We start from the raw sequence: 23,304 nt of genomic DNA, 5'->3' as shown, positions 1-23,304 counted from the left end.
AATCCAAGCATGAGAACTGCCTATTAAAACCTAAACCATTGTAAGAGTTTATCTTAAGGGACTTTCCCTTTAAATTAGGTTGTTTAAGCAAACTATACTATAAACTATAGAAGGAAGATAAAATGTCATTTGCTCCTTACAAAGTTCCACAGGTTGGATAGTGGCATCTCATATGAATAAAGAGGCCTAGAAAGATTATATTGCCCTGGAACTATTAAGGGTAAATTCTTAGGGCAGTCCCATGTGTCACCACAATAATATATGAGTGCATAACTGAGGCCTATATAACACTTAAGGGCACATTTATCAAAGTACAATTGAGTCCGAATACAAGAAATTAGTATTTTTTCTAATTTATAGAACTATGCGTATTTTCTGTGATTTTTTCATTGATTTGCGCAACTTTTTCGTACTCTGCAGAGTGCCATTGAGTCCTATGGGAGGCTTTCCTTGGCCAAGGTTGGAGCTGCAGAGTGCCATTGATTCCTATGGGAGACTTTCCTTGGGTCGGGTTGGAGCTGCAGGGTGTCATTGAGCCCTATGGGAGGCTTTCCTTGGGCCGGGTTGGAACTGCAGAGTGCCATTGAGCCCTATGGGAGACTTTCCTTGGGCCGGGTTGGAGCTGCAGAGTGCCATTGAGTCCTATGGGAGACTTTCCTTGGGCCAGGTTGGAGCTGCAGAGTGCCATTGAGCCCTATGGGAGACTTTCCTTGGGCCAGGTTGGAGCTGCAGAGTGCCATTGAGCCCTATGGGAGACTTTCCTTGGGCCGGGTTGGAGCTGCAGAGTGCCATTGAGCCCTATGAGAGGCTTTCCTTGGGCCAGGTTGGAGCTGCAGAGTGCCATTGAGCCCTATGAGAGGCTTTCCTTGGGCCAGGTTGGAGCTGCAGAGTGCCATTGAGCCCTATGAGAGGCTTTCCTTGGGCCGGGTTGGAGCTGCAGAGTGCCATTGAGCCCTATCGGAGACTTTCCTTGGGCCGGGTTGGAGCTGCAGAGTGCCATTGAGCCCTATGGGAGACTTTCCTTGGGCCGGGTTGGAGCTGCAGAGTGCCATTGAGCCCTATGGGAGACTTTCCTTGGGCCGGGTTGGAGCTGCAGAGTGCCACTGAGCCCTATCGGAGGCTTTCCTTGGGCCGGGTTGGAGCTGCAGAGTGCCATTGAGCCCTATGGGAGACTTTCCTTGGGCCGGGTTGGAGCTGCAGAGTGCCATTGAGCCCTATGGGAGGCTTTCCTTGGGCCGGGTTGGAGCTGCAGAGTGCCATTGAGCCCTATGGGAGACTTTCCTTGGGCCAGGTTGGAGCTGCAGAGTGCCATTGAGCCCTATGGGAGACTTTCCTTGGGCCAGGTTGGAGCTGCAGAGTGCCATTGAGCCCTATGGGAGACTTTCCTTGGGCCGGGTTGGAGCTGCAGAGTGCCATTGAGCCCTATGGGAGACTTTCCTTGGGCCAGGTTGGAGCTGCAGAGTGCCATTGAGCCCTATGGGAGACTTTCCTTGGGCCAGGTTGGAGCTGCAGAGTGCCATTGAGCCCTATGGGAGACTTTCCTTGGGCCAGGTTGGAGCTGCAGAGTGCCATTGAGCCCTATGGGAGACTTTCCTTGGGCCGGGTTGGAGCTGCAGAGTGCCATTGAGCCCTATGGGAGACTTTCCTTGGGCCGGGTTGGAGCTGCAGAGTGCCATTGAGCCCTATGGGTGACTTTCCTTGGGCCGGGTTGGAGCTGCAGAGTGCCATTGAGCCCTATGGGAGACTTTCCTTGGGCCGGGTTGGAGCTGCAGAGTGCCATTGAGCCCTATGGGAGACTTTCCTTGGGCCGGGTTGGAGCTGCAGAGTGCCATTGAGCCCTATGGGAGACTTTCCTTGGGCCGGGTTGGAGCTGCAGAGTGCCATTGAGCCCTATGGGAGACTTTCCTTGGGCCGGGTTGGAGCTGCAGAGTGCCATTGAGCAATCATGCACAGAAGGATCAAACTCAAAAAGGTTTTCCTGCCGTTTACGATAGTTCGGATACGAAAATTTCATGACTTTCGGATCGCCATTGCGATATTATCGTGACTATTACGATTTTTCCGTAAGCATTTTCGTGACATTTCCGATCATCAGAAATTATCGTATTTAATCCGAATTTTACCCATTTTCGGGATTTGAACTCGTACTTTAATGAATGTGCCCCTTAGTAATGCTAATGTAGAGGAATGGAAAGTAGCGCTGATTCTTGGGGACTACAAGCCCATACAATTGCCCCAGTATTGGTCTTGTTAGGTTACTAAAGAGTAGCACTTGTCACGCATATTATTCATTTTATACCCCACAATGTGTCAATGTGACAATGTGTCTAGCGCCCGAGACGGTTCAGCAGGGGTAGTAGATAGTGGTGCTTTACATAAATAACTGGGCCCAAAAGGATTATTTGCCCCTGGCCCTGCCACCATTACTGATAACCCAGAATGTGACACAACAATAATAAATAAGAGCATAAGCACTGAACCCAAACGGAAACTGAACCCAAAGTTAGAAGCAGAGATGAAGTGAGAGATGCAGGGGGCTCAAACCTTGCTGGAAACCTGAAGGGTCCGGGGGGGGGGGGGAATAAGTCGTTCAGCTGTCAGTGGAATGCTGGGGGGCTGAAGGCGACAGATAGAGGAGGGCCATTGCTGACATGCACAACTGTCACACATCACAATAGACCCTTTGTACTTTTATCAACACTTTTGCCTCAAAGGGGCTACTGTGACGCTGAGGTTCCAGGACATATGCCATCCCTGCCTGTAATGTTCATCACACTGCCCTCCACTAAACTCTGCCCTGCAAAGAAGTTCCAGTCTAAAATCTGCACTCATTACTATGTTCTGAATGTACAGACTACAGAATTTAGACTGTAAGCTCTACAGGGCAGAGGTCTACTTCCTCCTGTGTCTCTTGCCATGTCCTACATGTGCTCTCTGGGTACATTTATTTGTACTGATTGCAGTGTGCGTCCCCCTGTTTGTACTACAGGTATGGGATACCCATTATCCAGAAAGTTCCGAATTACGGAAAGGCCATCTCCCTTAGACTCCATTATAAGCAAATAATTCTAATTTTTAAAAATGATTTCCTTTTTCTCTGTAATAATAAAACAGTACCTTGTACTTGATCCCAACTAAGATATAATTACCCCTTATTGGGGGCAGAACAATCCTATTGGGTTTATTTAATGGTTAAATGATTCCCTTTCTCTGTAATAATAAAACAGTACCTGTACTTGATCCCAACTAAGATATAATTACCCCTTATTGGGGGCAGAACAGCCCTATTGGGTTTATTTCATGGTTAAATGATTCCCTTTCCTCTGTAATAATAAAACAGTACCTGTACTTGATCCCAACTAAGATATAATTACCCTTTATTGGGGCAGAACAGTCCTATTGGGTTTATTCAATACTTAAATGATTTTAAGTTATGGAGATCCAAATTACGGAAAGATCCCTTATCCGGAAAACTCCAGGTCCCGAGCATTCTGGATAACAGGTCCCGTACCTGTATTGCTATAATGTAAAACAGCACTGGGTACAAAGTGACACTACAGTTATGGGATCTGTTATCCAAAATGCTGGGGACCTGTGATTTTCTCTAATTAAGATCACCATAATTTAAGTCTGCTAAAAATCATTTAAACATTAAATAAATCCAATAGGATTGTTTTGTCACCAATAAGAAATAATTAAGCACAAGGTTCTGTTTTATTATTACAGAGAAAAAGAAAATATTTTTAAAAATTTGAATTATATGATTGTAAGGGAGTCTATGGGGGACGGCCTTCCCATAATCTGAAACTTTCTGGGTAACAGGTTTCCGGATTATGGGTCTCGTACCTGTATATGAATATAGATGTACATAATAAATGAGACAGAAGGAGCAGGAACTCCAAGTGGAAACTGAGCCCAACTGGGGTGCATTTATGGGAGAAAGGATCATTTGAGAAGAATCCCTTAGTGAAGTGCCAGCCCAATAACTCTATGGAACTGTCAGGAAGCACATGGGGATGCCCAGCATTAACCCCTTCCTGCCCTTGCACTGATATATATATTATTACAAGTGCACCCTGTGATACATTACAGTCCTGGGAAGAAGATTTCACTCTCAGAGGCATACAGGTGGGGCAGCCAGTTCCAGTGATGCCAAGAGCAGGGCAGTGCCACCCTGGGTACTACTCCTCTCCCAGGCATGGGGCAGCAGCAGTGCCATTCCTCCTCCCATGCACCCAGCACTGTGTGGCCCCTGCCCTCCCCTTACCTGACTGTGTTGTCCCTGAACTTGCAGCTCTGGGGTTGGTTGATGAGGATGCAGCGGCCGGAGGAGTCCCCCAAGTCAGCACTGGACGTGGCCCCGGACATCTCATCATCCGCCTTCTTGTAACCCGAGGAGCAGCGGAGCGGACCTGCCAGCGGGAGCACACAGCGATCAGATAAAGGGAAGCGGAGAGGGGAGGGGGGAGAGGGGCGGGGAGCTGGAGGTGAAGGCAGGGGGAGGGAGGAGGCAGACATGGGAGCTACGGGAGAGATGGGGCAGCTGGGTAACAGCAGCACCGAGGTACGTAGGACACTGCCAAGGCGTTTCCTAGCGTGTTCCTGTGCTTCCTGCGGCCCTCCTGCTCCTGCCCAGTAACCCCCTCTTACCCGGAACGCCGAGACCCGGAGGAGCCCAGCTTTGACTGCCCAATCGTCTCTCATCAGTTACATTTAAAAGGAACATATATCATATTTATAAATTTAATTTGGTATTATTAGTAATGACAATTTCTTATAAATAAATAATAATAATAATAATAATAATAAAAAATAACGAGTCAAATTTGTGATATTTATCATTTACTTATTTGTATAATAAATGCAATCATGTGCTTAGTCATTATTGATCTTGAACCTTCCCCTCCAGATGCTTAATGGCAGAATGTATAGGCCCTTGGTTCCAGATAAATATGTGTTTGTTATTATAATGCTGGCAGGGCATGCTGGGAGATGTAGTTCGGTTATAGTGACATGTGGCTCTATCATGTTTATGGATTGTGTTTGTAATTTAGAGCTGAAGGTGCCCATGCATGGGCAGAGACTGGCATCAGTATTGACTGAAAACAGTCTATTCCTTAATCAGTATATGTGATGGGGCTTATTCTGATATTAAGCAGGGAGGGAAATCCCATGTATTGGATTCACATGCGTGTCCTGCTGCAGTCCTGGCCCTGCATGGGCCCTATATATCATATGATTTTGCTTCTCCATAGACTTTATTGGTAATCGCCTGAACCCTCCCCACTGCAATCACTGGTCATGCAATTATGGCTCCGAAACACCCACTACCATGTTTCCAAGAAATGATGGCTGGAGCTGTGAGGGTCCAAATAATTACTACTGTGGGGGCGATACCCATCATTTGGCCAGAGCGGTATTTTCTATATAACAACCAAGGGCCTAGGGTGGCAGTTTTAAGGGAGGCCTTTGGGTGCCTCTATATAAAAAAAACCCTTTTAGAAAACAAATTTCCCCCAGTTCTCTACTGAATCCAAAGGTGAAGGGGGGGACCCCTGTCTTCCCTTGACTGCAAAGGGGCAGATGTAGGGTGGTGCCTTGGTCAGTACCCACCTGTAGGGTTGCCTACCAGTACATACTTTTGTAATTTGCTTCATTGCCTTCACCTTGCTGTCCAGCTACATAGCTGTCCTGCCCATTTAAGGTTTTCAAATCCTCAGACCCACCCTGGTCTGCCTAGTGCCACCCTGTGAAATCATTGCCCCACCACATCATCACTCCCCCATTACACTATTGTCCCTCCCATTAAAGTTCTCATATAGTACATGAGGTGCGCAAATGTCAGGGGTTGAGGTATGCCTGTGGTTGGTTAAATATTCCTATCAACATCTCCAAATTCACCTTGCATATGCAGAAGGGTTGGCACAAGCTGGCCAATCACAATGTTGCCCCTCCATCTGCACCTCCTGTATCAGTCAACGCCAGTCCTTTCACTTGACTCTAGTGGCACCAAACAACTCATTGGAGCCTATATAGCACTATACAGATACATGCAGAGTACAAAAAGGTACCCAAAATGCCAGTGCTAATAGAGCTTTAAACTGATGATAATGATGATAATGGTGATGGTGGAACCTATGGGGCTGAGCCCAGTCATGTTCAGGCTGACAGCATGGGATTGCTGAGCTGAGTGTTTAACACAAACAAGCCTATCACTAGCATTCAGGCACACACTCTGCTATAAATACACACAATAAACACAAAGGTAACAATACAACAACCATAACAAAAGATCCGCTCTTCCACCCACTGGCTTTTATCACTGTCAGCAGCCTTTTCAGCATCAGCTCTGATGAATGGCTGGGAATGAAATAATTCCTGGCTTAAAGAGCGCGGAGAGAATAGGCAGGATTGCCCTTATGGAGGTTACCGTGCCGTTCTGGAATAAAGATTTCTACGTGTCTATTGCATCTGTCATCCTCAGCCTGTTGCCTATTGTCACCAAATACGTTTTGGAAAAGGAAAGAGCAAAGAGGGAGATTTCTCTTTAGGAAAAGTCCCCTATGGAAAGGCAAGGTAATGCCTGATAAATAATGCATGTGTAAAGATGTTCTGCCCAGTGCTGCGGGCTGTTCTTAAAGACTACACAGTATTAAAGTGCTTAGCCAGTGGGTAAGCTTGGTACATCCCTAGGATCCACTGCAGAAGCAAATGGTTTTTTGGGTTACCGCTTTCTGTTCTGTGGTTCTGACTCTTGAAACAATATAGCAAAAAACAATTCTCAAAGTTTGTTAATCGCCTGGCTTCTGCTGTGTTGTTTCAGGAGTCAGAACCAGCAGTGCCTATTATGAGCCAAGGGAGACCCGAACAAATGGGGGCCAAAACCACCCCCTGAGTCCCAGTATGCCATATAAACCATCATTGTTTTATGTTTGTTTTTTAAAGGGAAAATATAACCAATACATATGGAGGTATATACCTCCTTATGTCCCCATAAGGGACAAGCTAAAGCCAGTCCATAAATCTACAGAACCCCTGGGAAAAGGAGAAACTCTCTAATATCTAATCATGTTTCATTTTGGGACTGCCAGGGTGACGGATGAAGCAAGCCTCAAAACTCAGACTTTGTGCATATTTTGAAAGAGCCAAAATATCAAGTTAATATATAAGTTATTTCATTTTAGATGTCACTTTCTTTACCTATTGGGAAAGTGGGTGAGAAATGTGACTCCTGCATCCTCTAGTCTTTCCTTTTTCCTGAATAAGGAGCTGTAGGACAAAGGAGCCTTGTCCGTGGTGCTGAACAGCCTTTTATGCAGAAAAGGAATCAAAGGCATTGGGATAGGGCTCCCATGTGATAGTATGACATACATAGGTAATTTATAAGAAGGGATAGAGTATCCTTTAGTGCTTATTCAGGCAACACTTCTTCTGCCTGGCTGGCTGTACCAGATTTAAAAACTCCAGCACCAGGTGCAGACTGCAGTGTCAGGGGTGCAAACCAACCTAGGGGCATTGCAGCCTGTGGCCTCTGTCACTCCCTAACTTGCACATCTGAGTTACATGCAGGTCATGGCACGGAAGGGGCACCTACATGCAAAACCTGTAAAACTTAAGCAGTTGGTGAGATGATGGGTGTTGCAGTTCAGTAGCTGCAAGATGGACATCCCTGGAATTAACTATAAGAATATGAAACAAAGTTTGTATGTTGTACATTTGTACTATCTGCCCAAGGGGGCACCACTTAGGCTGAGGACCCATTGGACTTGTCCTCTTTGCTCTGCCATATTTTGGCTTTATTGGTATGGTGTATTTAGCAGTGATCATCTTAAACAGTGGATTACCAATCAACATATTTAAAAAATGAAAACAGTCGTAGATGGCAAAATGCAGATAGTGTGGGCCCAGCCACTTGGCCAACCATAGTTTCTGCACTAGCAACTTAGTTCAATTGCCCAGGTCCATGAGGGCTCATTTACAAATGGCAGGGCAGAAAGTGCAAAAAATAGGCACCTGAGCACCCACAGACACAGAATGGAGCAAAGGGACCTGCACTTTCCAGGTGAATACAGTGTTACCTTCTGTATTCATGTTGTGCGGGCTGGGGGAGGCACATAATCCAGTATGAGGTGTAGAGTACAGCTATCCTTCTGGCACAATTGTTATGTGAATAAGCACCAAGGGTGCGATTTCACCATTGTGCTTTTAAGCATGGGTGCAATTCAACCCTTTATTACTATAAAAGGTTATCCCACAATAGAAAATGATCATCAAAATGAGATGTCTTGTGTTCAGAAACCAATGTGCTGACTTAATCTCCCATTAAACCTGTCCTTTAATATCTCACTGTATACTGAAAGTATTAAACAATGGAAGTTTATAGTCCCTTCAGGTCCCTACATTGCCGTGCCATCTGGGAGTTGGGTTTACATGCTGTTACAATACCAATTTAAGCGGTACCATGATCCCAATTGTTCGTGGAAGTTTGGGCAGCCGCTAATCTGGAGCCGAGCAGACAGCGTTCCTTCAGAGAGCACATCAGCCTGTTAGGGAAATCTGACAGAAAGAGATAATGTACAACAATGCCATGTGGCATTTGCTTCCAGCAACTGTTACCCAATACAAATCCGTCCAGGGAAGAATAAAAGTCAATGTCGTACCAATTACATTAGGTTCTTTGTGATGTAAAGTCAGTACAGACGTCTGTCTGCTCTCTTAATATTAATGCAACACAGAGGGAACTCACGGCTGAGGGAAAAGGGGAGATAAATAAGCAGCCTTAATAGATAAATATCCCAATTAGTCTTTGCCTGGTGTTATTCTCTCCCTAATTATCTTCCATTCTGACAGACAGTACAATAGAATGGTGATCATACCTCATATGGCCCTGCATGCATTATCCAGGCCCACGGATACCTTACAGGTGCCTTAAGGGAACCTATTGCTGGAAATTTGTTTCCTTCTACTCGTGCACATTATACACAATGGATTCTACATAACACACATGCATATTGAGCAAAACGTCTGGGCATAGTACATGGCAGAGGGAGGGTACATTATTGAACTTCTACTATTATTTCCCCCATCCAGAGTGCAGCCTCTGTCAGCCCACAGTTGTAGTGGGGGAAACTATATTACACTGGTAGGTCCCCTTTAAGTCATGTTTGATAATCCTCTCACAAGGTGGCCAAGGGTGGACATTTTAATAAAGACTGAAAAACTGCTTAAAACTTGACCCCTTCCAGAGCCCCCCATCCTCCCTCCTGAATTGCATGAATGGGGACCACCTAAAGCCCCCTGTTTGCCTGGTTCTAAAACAAGCAGAGTAGTATAGCAGAGTTGCTCCTCTTCAGGTCATCTTCTCTGTGATCTCCCTACGGAATCATGCTCAGTAGAAGCCAATGAAGAACTGGCATCAGTTTTGCATGTATGGTGGTGCCAGTTGCAAAGAAACAGATCTAAAGCAAAGCAAAATGGCACCCATTGCATTACTTTGCTTTTTAGAACCAGATACAACAAACATGGCATTTAAGGAGTAGGCAGTGGTGCGAGGAGGGAGGGCAAGCTATTAAGAAGAGTTTTGTTCTCTATCAAGTCAGCAAATTTGACCCTGAGCTTCTAAATAGAAATGCACAGCAGCAGCACAGCTCATGGTATTCCATCGGAACGGCAGGGTATGGGCTGCAAGCTGATGGGTTGTTATTTAACTTATCATTCATGCCACACCAGGGTTGGCAACCATACCTCAGACTGGGCTAAGTCACTTCCACGTGCATGGAGAATTTAGGTAACCACAGTCCATATCTGTCCCTATCCAGTGTTACTAAGTTGTTTACTTTTCCATAAACCAAATAACCACTGAAGAAAGGTTCTCAAAAGGCAACCTCCAGGTGAGGGACACTTCCCTTGTACATCAGTGGAAAACAGCACAAGCAGCCCTTGACCAAGATATTATGCACTTTATTTAATCAAAACACTTTGTATCTGAGCCAATGAACCACTAAAACTCCCAGGTATGGGCACAACACAACTAGTATCATTCATTAGGTCTCGGTTGTCCATATATATTGTAGGAATATGACAGGGCATGATGCTACAGTGCAGTCAATATGCTAGCTATATACTCATCCAATGGGAGAACCTTACTATGCCTCTCTGTATTATAACTTTTATAACACAGTGACAGCACATCATATTCAACAACCAACTGCTTACATAATGTATGTTGTCTACAGAAACATAGCTATGTTCCCATAAAGGGAACACATTACCAACATTGCATAGCAGGAGGGACATAATATAAAGAGGCACAAATTGATATCTTTTGGTGTTTTTTGTCAAGGCAATTGACCTAGCAGTAAGTGGGGTGGCCCTTTAAAGAGAAAGCACTGAATTCAAAGCTATTGAGGGTGAAGAGCACATATTTACTGTGCAAAAGGATTTGTCATCCTAAATCAGAATTTGTTGTTTGCAGCAGGTTAAAGGGTGATGTCCCACACAGAGATTAGTCACCCACAATAGACCACTGCTGCCACAGGTGGCTGACCTCTCCGAAATACCTTTCCACCGCCAACAAAGTGAATCACCGGTGGATAGGCCTAAGCATCATTTTGTTTTTCCGAAGTTCTGCAATGTTTCCTCCTGCAGGCAACTTCACACAACTTAACAGAAAACCAAAGCAAAGTATAGGCATTTCCACCAGCGATTCACTTTTTTGGCGGAAAGGCATTTTGGAGCGATTAGTCACCTGTGGTAGCATAGATTTATCATAGGAGACTAATCTCTTCATGGGACATCAGCCTAAAGCTGGTCATTTTTTTCGGCAATTTAGGTCATTTTAACCTAAGTGTCTGACCATCTGAGCATGTATGGCAGCTCAGGGGTTGGTTTCAAGAGACTATCCCATAAACCTGTTAATATCAGATGATCTTTACAAACAGAAAGTTTCAGCTACTGATCAGCACCACATCAACATTTACTGCAGCTCCTTTTAACGCCCCTCAGTTCTAAAGGTGGCCACACACGTGGCGATCTGACGATGTTTCGTGCGACCATCGGTCGCATGAAACATCATCAGATCCGCCACACACCGTTCAGGGCTGAAACAGCAGATAAGGAGGTAGTAACAATAGGATTTCTACCTCCTTCTGCCGATTCAGCCCTGATGGCAGATTTTGGTCAGGCGCCTTCTATGGCGCCCGATCAAAATTTTCTAACCTGACCGATCGGCGAGTCGACCGATTTCAGCAGCTTCCTGCGATATCGGTCGACTCGCCGACATGCCATACACGCACCGAATATCGTACGAAACGAGGTTTCGTACGATATTATCGGCAGCACAGTAGAATGTAGCCATCTTTTTGTATGGCCAGTCATACAGTATCAATAGCCCACCTGTCGATCAGTCAGATATGGTGAAAAGTTGCTGTATGGCCACCATAGGTGCCATAAATATAAGCCTTGCAGTAGGGGGATTTGTTCAATTGCCAGTTCCTAATTGCTCTTAGATGCTGTGGGATAAAAATGTTCCTTTGAGGTTTGCGCATTGTCCTTTGACATTGGTTATGCCTCTGCATAGGAAATGATATGTGGCTATGCAATGCCTTAAAATAAACATTTTATTTCTTCAACTCAAGGTGAGTGCCGCCATTTCTGTATTATGTATCCCAATAAACTGTACATCCCTACAACTAAATCTATATCTCCTGGCAGTGCCAACTACAGAGGTTGCTTATTTATTTGTCACAGATACGGGACTTCACTTTAAGACTAGACTGCCTGGGGCAACAGGACAGCGGTGCTCCAAATATTTGCTACACAGAACCAGTGAAACACAAAGGTACCACTTGGCCCATTGGTACCAGCAAGTACTGAATAAAAAACACACAAAACATACCGAATGAGGAATTATGTGTCTGTGGTGAAATGAATGCCGCAACACACAAAACAAATCTTTGATACAGTATAAAAAAAACCTTTTGTTGGACTAAGTAACCAAAGTAGGTTGCAGAATTATTCTATCTACTTCCCTATATGGATAAAGACAAGGGGGCTCCTTAACAGAGGGGGTAAAGTTAAAATAGTCACACAGCCATGGCCCATTTGATTTATTGAAGATTAGCACCAATTTAAATAAAGGGGGGATTCAGCTTCAGGTTACTTAGTATGTTATAGAATGGCCTACTCTTAGCAAGTTTTTAAATTGTATTTTTTTATTTTTTATAGTTTCTGAATTATTTGCTTTCCTCTGACTCTTTCCAGCTTTCAATTCATATTCCTGTCTCTCTTTCAAATCACCACCTGGTTGCTAGATTAATTTGGACTCTAGCAACCAGATAGCTGCTGAAATTCCAAACTGGAAAGCTGCTAAACAAAAAGCTAAATAGTTCAAATGGAATAGATTTTCCATTTGAAGCAGCTTAGGTGGTTTCTCACGGTGAGGGCAGTGAATGCCCTTCCTAGAGATGTGGTAATGGCAGATTCTGTTAATGCCTTTAAGAGGGGCCTGGATGAGTTCTTGAACAATCAGAATATCTAAGGCTATTGTGATACTAATATCTACAGTTAGTACTAGTGGTTGTATTTATAGTTTATGTATGTGAGTGTATAGATTGGTAAGTATAGGTTGTGTGTGCTGGGTTTACTCGGAAGGGTTGAACATGATGGTATTTTTTCAACCCTATGTAACTATAAAATTGAAGACCGATTGCAGACTGCAGCATAGCACTCTGTACATTAAGCTAAAAGTATATTATAGGTAAACAACCCCTTTAAGGTCACTCGACCAAGAAGCATGCAGTCTGCTACATATCACCAGAAAACCTACAGCTACTGAAGGTATACTGCCTCTTTTCTATACATTCTTAATCAGATTTGAACTGTAATTAATGGATTCCATCAGAGATATGAGCGCCCATAGCTGGGAGATGCTGGGAATATGTAGACAGAACCAGTTTCGCAGTTGACCTTGGGGTAGGATCCGTAATACAGAATCATACCTGTTCCAGCAGGTATTCAGCTTAGCATGTAGCCTGATACATTTATTGCATGTGTCTGTGCAAACCAGGCCCTTCCTGCTAGAGTCACTTATTAAAAGATTAAAGCTTTACTGAACTCCCATCTGCTCATGTCCCAGTCGTGCTTTCCTTCTCCCTGTCCCACAGTTCTTCTATAGATCACAGATAAAAACAAGATAATTACCTATTGTGCCGCACTTCCTCTTGGCAAAGGGCATGGTTACACCTGTCTCTGTAGTGGCTGCGCCAGTGGGGAAACGGCAGAGACACCTATACGTCCCAGTGCAACACTAAAGCTACTGGCAAGCTGATTACAAGCTGATCCTTACGCTAATCTGCTGGATGCCACTTTAAAGGGAAAATCACTCGGTCTGTATATTGTGTTTGATTTTACTTTTATCTTTCCTTAAATAAACAATCTTTAGTGCATTAAATCATAGTGAAGGAATATGTTAAATTCAATATATTCAAATATATATATACCGTATATACTCGAGTATGAGCCGATCCGAATATAAGCCGAGGTACCTAATTTTACCTAAGAAAACTGGAAAAACTTATTGACTCGAGTATAAGCCTATAGGAAATGCAGTGCCTATTGCTAAGTTTCAATAATCAAAATAAATACCAACAGAATTACATTAATTGAGGCATCAGTGGGGTATATTTTTTAAAAATTTATTTCAAAGAAAAACAGTAAATTAGCTCTGTAAGTGGAGAAGAGGGTCAACAAAAACAATATGGTATCAATAATGATACCTTAAGTGTACTACCCCCTTAGCTCAATCAGCAACCGAGCTAAAGAGTTAAAATCATTCAAAACTATATATAGATGATATAGAATATTAAGTGAAATGTCTAGTGCAGAATGGGACAGGTGAGGATGGTAGATGAACATGAATTTGGGTGCGGGCCAGGGCACTGGAGGATGTGGTTGTGGGTGGCCTAATTTGCACACAAAGGAGAGAGGGTGCTAGTCTGGAGGGACCCATGGCACCCGACTCGAGTATAAGCCGAGGGTGACTTTTTCAGCACATTTTGGGTGCTGTATATATAGTATATACAGTATATATATAAATAACAAACAGAGAACACCCTATACAGGATCAAAAGCCCTGGGTGCTGGCAAAAGTAATAATAAAGAAGCAGAGAGCCGCACACACAGGGACTTTGCAAAAAAATTAAGTATTTATTGAAAAAATCTGACATTTCAAGCACTAGAGCACCGTTAGGACTGTCGGATCTTTTTCAAATATACTGTGTGTATATATATATATATATATATATATACTCACCAGTACTCACCAGTCCACAGGCAATAGCAGGGTGCTAACCCAAAAAGATGCATCCACTGTATATAGAAAGCACTCACGGCCTCAGTATCCAAAAAAAAAATGAAAGATTTTATTTGAACATGCTATCTACGCGTTTCAATCCACAAGGGATCCTGATGACGATCCCTTGTGGATTGAAACGCGTAGATAGCATGTTTAAATAAAATCTTTCATTTTTTTTTTTGGATACTGAGGCCGTGAGTGCTTTCTTTATACAGTGGATATATATATATATATATATATTCATAGAGGGCAAAAGCACCTCTGGTGTTGATACTATAAATTATCTTTGTGGAGAATGAGACCCCTTTTTGATGCAATAACATAACTCTGCCTGGAAACATAGTCACTTTCTAGAAGTGTGCAATGCATGGGCTTATTCACTTATATGGGTGCTACCTACCACCTGTGTAAGCAACCAGTTAGCAAACAGTCCCGTCTACTAAAAGTAAAAAACAAAGCAATAATATAATAGCAACGGGAATATTGAAAATAATCTTCTTTTAATACTCCCATTAGACAAACATAAGGAGAAAATTAAACATAAGGCACAGTGGCCCTTTAAATGTACCTCGCCTGAATTCTGAATTTTGGTAGCCAACTAGCCCTGGTGCATTTTCCTTAGAATATATCAGAACTGAAATGCACAAGAGAGTGATGAAAGGTCCGCCAAGGCCAACAGGCACGATCGGGGAGCATCCAGAGAGTCCGTACTGTGCTGGATAAAGCCATTACTCCTGCTGCTTATTGATTCTGTTTCTATTCTTACCTTTGCATAAACAAATAGAGAAGAGGAAACCCGAGGCCACCAGAGAATTGTGCTGCATGCTGGCTGTATAGATACGTAAATAAACAATCAGCACCCTATTGGAACAACTAACCATAGAATTAGCTCAGCATTGCTGTTCTTTTAATAGAAAACGTACAAATAGGCTGTTTTACGGTCAGTTCTAAACTCTGTATGGGAACATTGCACTCACAATTCACAATAAAATATGAAAAGTTTAATATTTATTACTAGTTTTGTCATTTGATACATTGGCTGTCATGAGAGGATCTGTGCTTGGCCCTAAAGAGGGAAAGCAATTTAGTATCTGTTATAGGGGAGTGGGTGTGAGATGTATGAATCTCCTATGTTCTGTAACACCAAGAGCAGCACAGTGAGATATATTTATAATAAAGTTCATATCAGCAATACCTTTATAATGCAATGAAGTAGCGTAACTGAAAGTTACAGGTTCCCAAATCCATGTAGAACCTACCCTCAAATCTTGACCTGTTTCATACACTCACACACACATATATACATATATATCAAGGATCCACTATACATTAATTTTATATCTTAGTAATTAATGGGAATAACTGGCGAATGTGTAATGGCTTTCCTACTGCCCCCCGTGCCTTAGAAGGAGTCATTGACTCAGCTTGCAATGACACACAGAATGGGGTATTTCATTCACTTTGAACACCATGTTCTTAAAGGGACAATACACACACCGTATACCTTTTTTTAACATGATAAAAATAAATAGAACTTATGCTGAAAATACAGTCTGCTTATGCTTTTCATTATAAAAATGATTTTATTGTAAAGCAGTAACAGAGCATTATTTTACTTTCATAGTTGAACAGGGGACCCTTTAAGTACCCCAAACATGCCACCCAGTGTAAACAGAAGTAAAGATGAGGAAGACACTTTCAGTATTCAGTTTGTCTTGTTTAGGAACCTGTAGTAGGTCCTCTAAAGTGCTGGGATCTATCAATCTATATACTGTAGTTATACCCTATTGTGAACTCTCCACCTACCCATTTGGCTCTTTTGCCAAAATAACCACCTTGGTAATAAGGACTTTAACAATAAAAAGTATTTTCTATTTTTCAGTGCTTAGGACAGAGGTTTCCTAAACTGTGAGGCTGGGCCCCAAAGTGACAGGGGAGCTCAGCTTAATGAGATTTTGGGCTAATGCCTTTTTACTCTTCTGAAAGCCCAACATCTGATAGCCCAATGTGGTTGAGTTTTGGGCATAAGGCAGAAGTCACTCAATCATATGGTAATTAACGCAACAAAAAATTGGCTCCTGAGCAACACAGTTCAATAGGGCCAGCTTTAGGAAAAATAATGAGAATGTACAGTAAGTCTTATTAAAGAGCTGCTATAAATAATTCCTGCTGAATTGGGCTCAGAACAAGTCAAATGCTGTCATAGCATTATGGTATTTCCCTGTACAGCCTACGAGAAATCCTTACGCTCGTGCCAAGTCAGTCAGCCACACAGGCACCAAGAATTTGTAGTTTAACTTGTATGGGTTATTTGCACTTAGGCAGCCTGTTTGGGGGCTGTTCCATTTTTGGCCCAGTCCACCGTGATATCAGACTGCATCCTGTAGTAAGGGCAATGGCACACAAATGCGAAGGGGTGCAATTTCCTGCAATTAAGTCAGACCAACGTGAGTTTTATTTATTTATTTATTTATTTTATTTATGTTTTATTGCACTGAACCCACTGTTAAGCATTTTTGGGAGATTTGTGCCATTGCACATTGTTAAATACCAGAGGTAATAGGGAACAATAGGGCCAGGCAGCCTAAGAAAATGGTTTCTTAACTCACCCAGAACTGGGGGTAGACAGAAGAGGCACGTGCCTAGGGAGCAACCTTAGGAGGGGATAAAGATGCACCTTTTCTGTTGGGCTTGGCTTGGGCACATTAGGAACTTGGCCCAGCACTGCTGCTTAAGCAAGGCTAAAATTCTCCATTCTTCTGGATTACAAGGTATTTTTATACTCTTGGTTGCCTGCAGGGAAAACAATTACCCATGGGGGACACAGTGTGCCTAAAGATAGGGGGGAAAGGATATATGTATTTCTTAACACTTCCATCAGTCAAAGTCAAAGTTTGTTATTTTTAAGGCTTATTTAGTAAGCAACGGGTAAGTGCTCACATACTTGTTCTTTGCACCATGTGGTTATTTGTGGGTAGAGACTTTTCGTCCCATATAGCCTGAGCTGTTGAATTGTATGCAAGAAATCCAGTGAACCCTGGAATAAGCATCATCTTAGACTTGTGGGTAAGTGGGTTTTTTCCAGCCAGCTGCAGGTAGAACAGCGAATGCAACAATTTGATTGGTTGCCATGGGTTACTGCTTATGGGCAAATTTGATAAATGACCCCTGGTATGTTCAGTGGACATTCTAGAATGCTGGACTATGCAGTGGATGGGTGTGTATTTATCCAACGAACCACAGGAGACTTTGTGAGTTTGCTTGATAAACAGCTTGGTAATAGTTTGATTAAATGGGAAATTAAAACTGAAAGTTCTGGATCACACAGTTCACGCAATGCAATTACACATGGCTCAAGTAACCTGACTTTTCCTATCGCAGTTATACTGCTCTGCAGCCTAGGGACACTGCTGGATCCTTAGATGGCCAAGTGACTTTTGTCAGTACAGGTATGGGACCCCTTATCCGGAAACTAATTATGCAAAAAGTTCTGAGTTACGGAAAGGCCATCTCCCATAGACTCATTTTAATCAAATAATTCACATTTTTTGTCATCATTTACTTTTTCTCTGTAATAATAAAACAGTACCTGTACTTGATCCCAGCTGAGATATAATTAATCCTTATTGGAGGAAAAACAATCCTATTGGGTTTAATTACTCTTCAAATAATTTTTTGTAGGCTTAAGGTAGGAGATCCGAATTACGGAAAGACCCCTTTTCTGGAAAACCCCAGGTCCCGAGCATTCTGGATAACAGGTCCCATACCTGTATATGATAAGATCACCTGGAACAGAAATGTAAGCCTCAGGATCTAGATTTGCTTAGTAAATTAATCTAAATATGTGTATCCTATTGAAAGCAAATTGCCTGTTTATATTTTAGCACACAGACCACTGGGAGGATAGAAGTAACAAATAACTAGGATGCAAGAAGGCACGTGCAGCACTGGAAATGAATATCACTCAGCACTTCATTAATTGTGTATAGGACCAATTAATCTTTTCTTGTGCTAAAAGAAAGGGGGAGCCACAAAGAATTTATCATTTCACCACTGACGATCGTATATGGCTTGTCTTGCTCATTACCCCTAACAGCGGGCTTTTGTGAGCAGCAAATGGCTATCCATAAATTCATTATGAGTTATACAAGCTCTGAGAGGTTGTAGCAGTTTTACTGTCTGAAATAAAATGTATTATTATAGTCCAAGGATGCCTGCAAGTGTCGGACTGGCCCACCAGGATACCAGGAAAACTCCCGGTGGGCTCAGTGGGCCCTCCTGCTCCTGACCATTTGGCCTGTTTCATGGTCATTCTCTATTTCTGAATGGGAACAAAGAGGAAAAATAGATGGAAGAATAGATGATAGCATGTAAATAAAAGAGACTAGGAGAATAAACAGGTTGGGTAAGGAAAGGAGGAAAAATAGTCTAGAGAGTGGGCCTTTGGTCTAAGGTGTTCTGGTGGGCCCCTGGGGTCCCAGTCCGACACTGATGCCCGTCCTAAAGGTAAAAGCTGTAGCAGAACTACATTACCAGCACCCCAAGAGTTGCACACCCCAACACCTACCCCTAATTAGTGATCCCCAACCAGTGGCTCTAGAGCAAAATGTTGCTGACCAACCCCTTGGATGTTGCTTACAGTGGCCTAAAAGCAGGTGCTTATTTTTGAATTTCTCACTTGAAGGCAAGTTTTTGTTGCATACAAACCAGGGGTACTGCCAAACTGAACAGGCTAAAAGTCCACATTGGGCTACCAAATAGCCAATCATATGCCTTATTTGGTACCCCCTGGTACATTTTTCATGCTTGTGTTGCTCCCTAACTCTTTTTACATTTGAATGTGGGTTTGTGTGAAAAAGATTGGGTACCCCTGACCCAAATGACCCTGTATCGCTTCTGATAGTTGTCATAAACTGGCCAGACAGCCATTGCTCTGCTAAATCACATGTTGCACCCCACTAGCTACCCCATTTGTATAAAATTCAAGACTAGATTTGAACTACTGCAAATAAAAGCTCTGATAATTATATTATAATGACTTTACACTAAGCACATATGTGCCTTCAATATAATATTGTTTTTATTTTATGTAGCATTATTCAGTGCTTTTGCCTCTGTCTGGGTTCTGACTTTGCCTTATTTACCCATTGCAGATGGGCTATATTGCTTCTTAACAACCTACCTTGGCAATTGCCTGCATTTCGTTTCCACCAAATGCAGGCAATTGCCAACCCTGACCAGGGTTAATACTCACAATGCATTTGCCTACAATTATCCCCGGTATCTTTTGTATGTATGTAGACACCTTTATTTCTAAAGTGCCAACTATGTACGCAGCGCTGTACAGCAGAACAATAATTTAATACAAAACAGGGGGTTGTCACAATGATAGATAAATGCAAACTATGATAATAAATAAAAATAGATACAAGGTATTTTTGAGGTAAGTTAGGAGGATTGAGGTCCCTGCCCTGTAGAGCCTACAATCTAAATGGGAGGGTAACTTACAGACACAAATACAGATACTTTTAGTATCTGACTAATACCCAATGTGACTTGAAAGCCCAAGGGGAAACAGCTGACAGTCTATATTAAGTCATACAGAGTAGCAGAGATTTCAGGCCAGAATCAAATGTGGCTACTGGTGGCACAAAAACATAAAAAAGGGCAAGTAAGGCTGACCTGCTTAATAGGCCCCTGCACTGGTTTTGATACTTTTTATTCAAATTTCATAAGCAACTCCTCTTCTTCAAGTGCTCTTCAAGAAGGGGAGTTACCCCTTAAAAGCTTGCTGAGATCTGAATAAAAAGCATTAAAACCACTGTACACTGCTGTTTATGTGAGTGCCATTAGTATTATGGTTTATTAGAGTTACACATTCCCTCTAGGAGCAGCAGGAGCACCAAATAGAGCCCCACGTATATGGTGATACAGTTATATGGCCACATATGTATGTAGTTCTTGATTAAGGTCCTAGACCCGGACCGAAACGCAGATGTGATTTTATGGAACAATAAATTGAATTGATGTAGAATGGAGTGCGCATTGTTTCTGCAATAGAATGTCCATTACAACTTTATGCAGCACCCGACTATGAACTTTATTGGAACAGTTTAAGTGAGTGCGGATATATATATATATTGAAAAAAAGACCAGCAACACCGGATCTATTGCAAACAATTGATTATGTATTAGAAAAATACATAATCAATTGTTTGCAATAGATCCGGTGTTGCTGGTCTTTTTTTCAATATTTAAACTCTTTTACCGTGCACCCGGGACAAGGATTGAAGCAGTGTGCCACCCTTGGCTCAATATATATACAGTATATATACAGGCCCCTGACTTAATATATATATACGTATATACAGGCCCCTGACTTAGTGGGAAAAATTGTGCCCGAGACATCACCTTCTTCTGAGCAAATTCATAAATGTAGTTTAACCAAATATGGCACACAGTATCCAAAGATACAAATAGGGTACAAACTTTAAAAATCTACCTGCCCCACCATCAGTGCCTGGCTCTTGGGCTCCAAAACGGAACTGCCTTTCTATCATTAATACAGCACTACCGGCGTTTGGCAATGCTGTACTCAAGAGGGGAAGGCAGTGTAGAAGAGTCATATAGTTACATAGTCAAGTTAGGTTGAAAGTCCATCAAGTTCAACTCCTCCAAACAGACATAGGCAATTTTGCACTCATTAGTGCTCCAGCGTTATAATAACCTCTAAAGCGTGCTCTGAAGACCACAGTAACTAGGAGAGGCATATGCTCCACCTGCTATTTTAGGACTATCCAATTGCCGACCTGGAGATATAATAAATCAAGAGTATCTCAAATGTTGCTGGGTTCTCCTTCAAGTACTCAATGGAATGTACAAAGTTAGCAGATAGCCTACTCTGGCCAACCACAACTCCCTTTTTAAAATAAATCAATTACCATCTTTGGAGCCTTCTGCTCAGAAAGTCTGCTTCTAAGTTACCGTAACTCCTTTTGCTCCAACCCTACAAGAATTTTCCAGTCCGGCACTGCGGACCAAATGGACTTTGAATATAAGGATAAAACAATCAATGATTTAATATGTTGTACTTTATGCAGATCAGAAATAGAACTTAGAGCAACTTAAAATCACTGTCAATGTTTAAATGCCCTTTTTGTGGGCTAAGACAGTGGTAGTCGATAAATGTCTTTGATCTTAAAACACTAAGGTCTGCACAAAAAAGAAATCAATAATCTAACTATTTAAAGAGATTCTTGTGGAGAAACATCTGATTTCTTCCCTCATAAAACATTAGCGAGTGTAGCTAAGCAGCTTAGCATTGATAGCATTCTCTGCCCACCACTCCCAAATAGCCAACTGTCACCTAATAGCTCTATTAGCATTGAGCCATATAAACAATTACTTTTAACTTATTTAGTGCCAACAATGGGATTAAATGCTATTTTATTAGTTCTATGACCTGGACACACTGGGCCCAGCAAAGAACTTTGCTTCTATAACAGCCTTTGCTCTTCTGGGAAGGTTCCCACTAGATGTTGGGACATTGTTGGTTGGGCACTGATGTTTGGGATGATGTTTGGGGATGCTTTGGTTACCCCTTCTAAATCCAGTATTCCAGTTCAGCTACCTCCTTCAGGCAGGCTATCACTCCTGTGCTCCTGTTGTAGCACTAATTGCATGTAGACATCATATAAGATAATGAAGGACATCTGATGCAGGGCTTTGCTGTGTTTATTTGTGTGTTCCACTACATGTTTTGAGCCCTTTTTCAAGTGAACAACATAACATCTGAACAAATGGTTCCAAGTCCAACCTCCGCCGTAGCACCATTGGTTCCAAGCAGTCCAAGGGAGGGGTTACTGCTCCAGGGCACTCAATTAGGAGCCTAACCCAAGTCCAGTCCAGCAGTAACCCCTCCCTTGAACTGCTTGGAACCAATTGTGCTAAGGGGGAGGTTGGACTTGGAACCATTTAAATGTTATTTGTTCAGATGTTATGTTGTTCACTTAAAAAAGGGCTTTGCCTGAAACATGTCGTGGAAAACACTCATAAACACTAATTTGCAGCAAAGCCCTGCATTGTCAGGTGTCCTCCATTATCTTATATGATATCTACATAGAACTAGAGGATAGCATCAATTAAGTCCCAGGTTCTGGTTTTTTCCCGGCGTCCCGCCGGCCCAATCCGACGCTGGACTACAGCCTTTACTTTCTCTTAAATTGAGCCCATTTAAAGGAACATTTGCATAATGGCACAAGATTATTTAAAGAAATCTTGTATCTCAATTTGATGCTATATAATAATGTAAACTTAGAATTTATAAATGATAAGATAAATTCCCTCCTTATGCCTGAATTGGGGGTGAGATTTAATAAATACGAGAATAGAGACAATTGTTCCTAGTATGATTGTGCCAAGTCCCCTAGTACAGGTTACACACACTATATATCAGTAATAAAAAAGAAGCATTCCAAAAGTAAGGAGAAAAAAAAAGAATTTGATCTCCATATTTATCAGAGCTATTCAATTAATAAAAACTACTAAAAAACAAATTCATTAATAGAACAGGCACTGATAGTTAGAAAGGCTCATTTACAACCACAACCCACAAGTACAATTTAGGACGCATTTTGCCATTTTTTTTACCCATAAAGCAGCACTTTTTCCCTGCAATTCCAGCATTGTGGCAGCAAATGCAGTCAATAAATCAAAAGGTGCGGAGTTTCACTTCCATTTTGACATGGCGGGTAGGTTGCTGTGCATGCCGGGCCACTCCAAGTATTTTTTGCGGGGAGGCCCGATGCTGTGTGGTGACATTGTTACATAGGGTTAAAAAAAGACCATCAAGTCCATCAAGTTCAACCCTTCCAAGTAAACCCAGCACACACAACCTATGCTTACCAATCTATACACTCAATACATACATACATAAACTATATATACAAACA

At 42.4% G+C, this 23,304-nt stretch overlaps 1 protein-coding gene across 2 annotated transcripts in view; it reads right to left on the bottom strand.

The window, feature by feature from the left end:
• Nucleotides 1–23,304, bottom strand: part of atp8a2 (ATPase, aminophospholipid transporter, class I, type 8A, member 2) — a 379,342-nt gene that overhangs the window by 336,992 nt on the left and 19,046 nt on the right. Inside the window, exon 2 of one of the 2 annotated variants that reach the window (XM_031897248.1) lies at nucleotides 4,268–4,412. In XM_031897248.1, the coding sequence (XP_031753108.1) occupies nucleotides 4,268–4,412 (145 nt within the window). Of the gene's footprint in view, nucleotides 1–4,267; nucleotides 4,551–23,304 lie in introns of those variants that run through there. The other variant, XM_012957935.3, reaches the window with a different exon arrangement.

The sequence above is a fragment of the Xenopus tropicalis genome, chromosome 2 (genome assembly GCF_000004195.4).
Source record: "Xenopus tropicalis strain Nigerian chromosome 2, UCB_Xtro_10.0, whole genome shotgun sequence".
In the NCBI taxonomy this organism is placed as follows: Eukaryota; Metazoa; Chordata; class Amphibia; order Anura; family Pipidae; genus Xenopus; species Xenopus tropicalis.
Note: the sequence above shows the minus strand (reverse complement) of the source record. Positions and strands in the feature narration are given on the sequence as shown.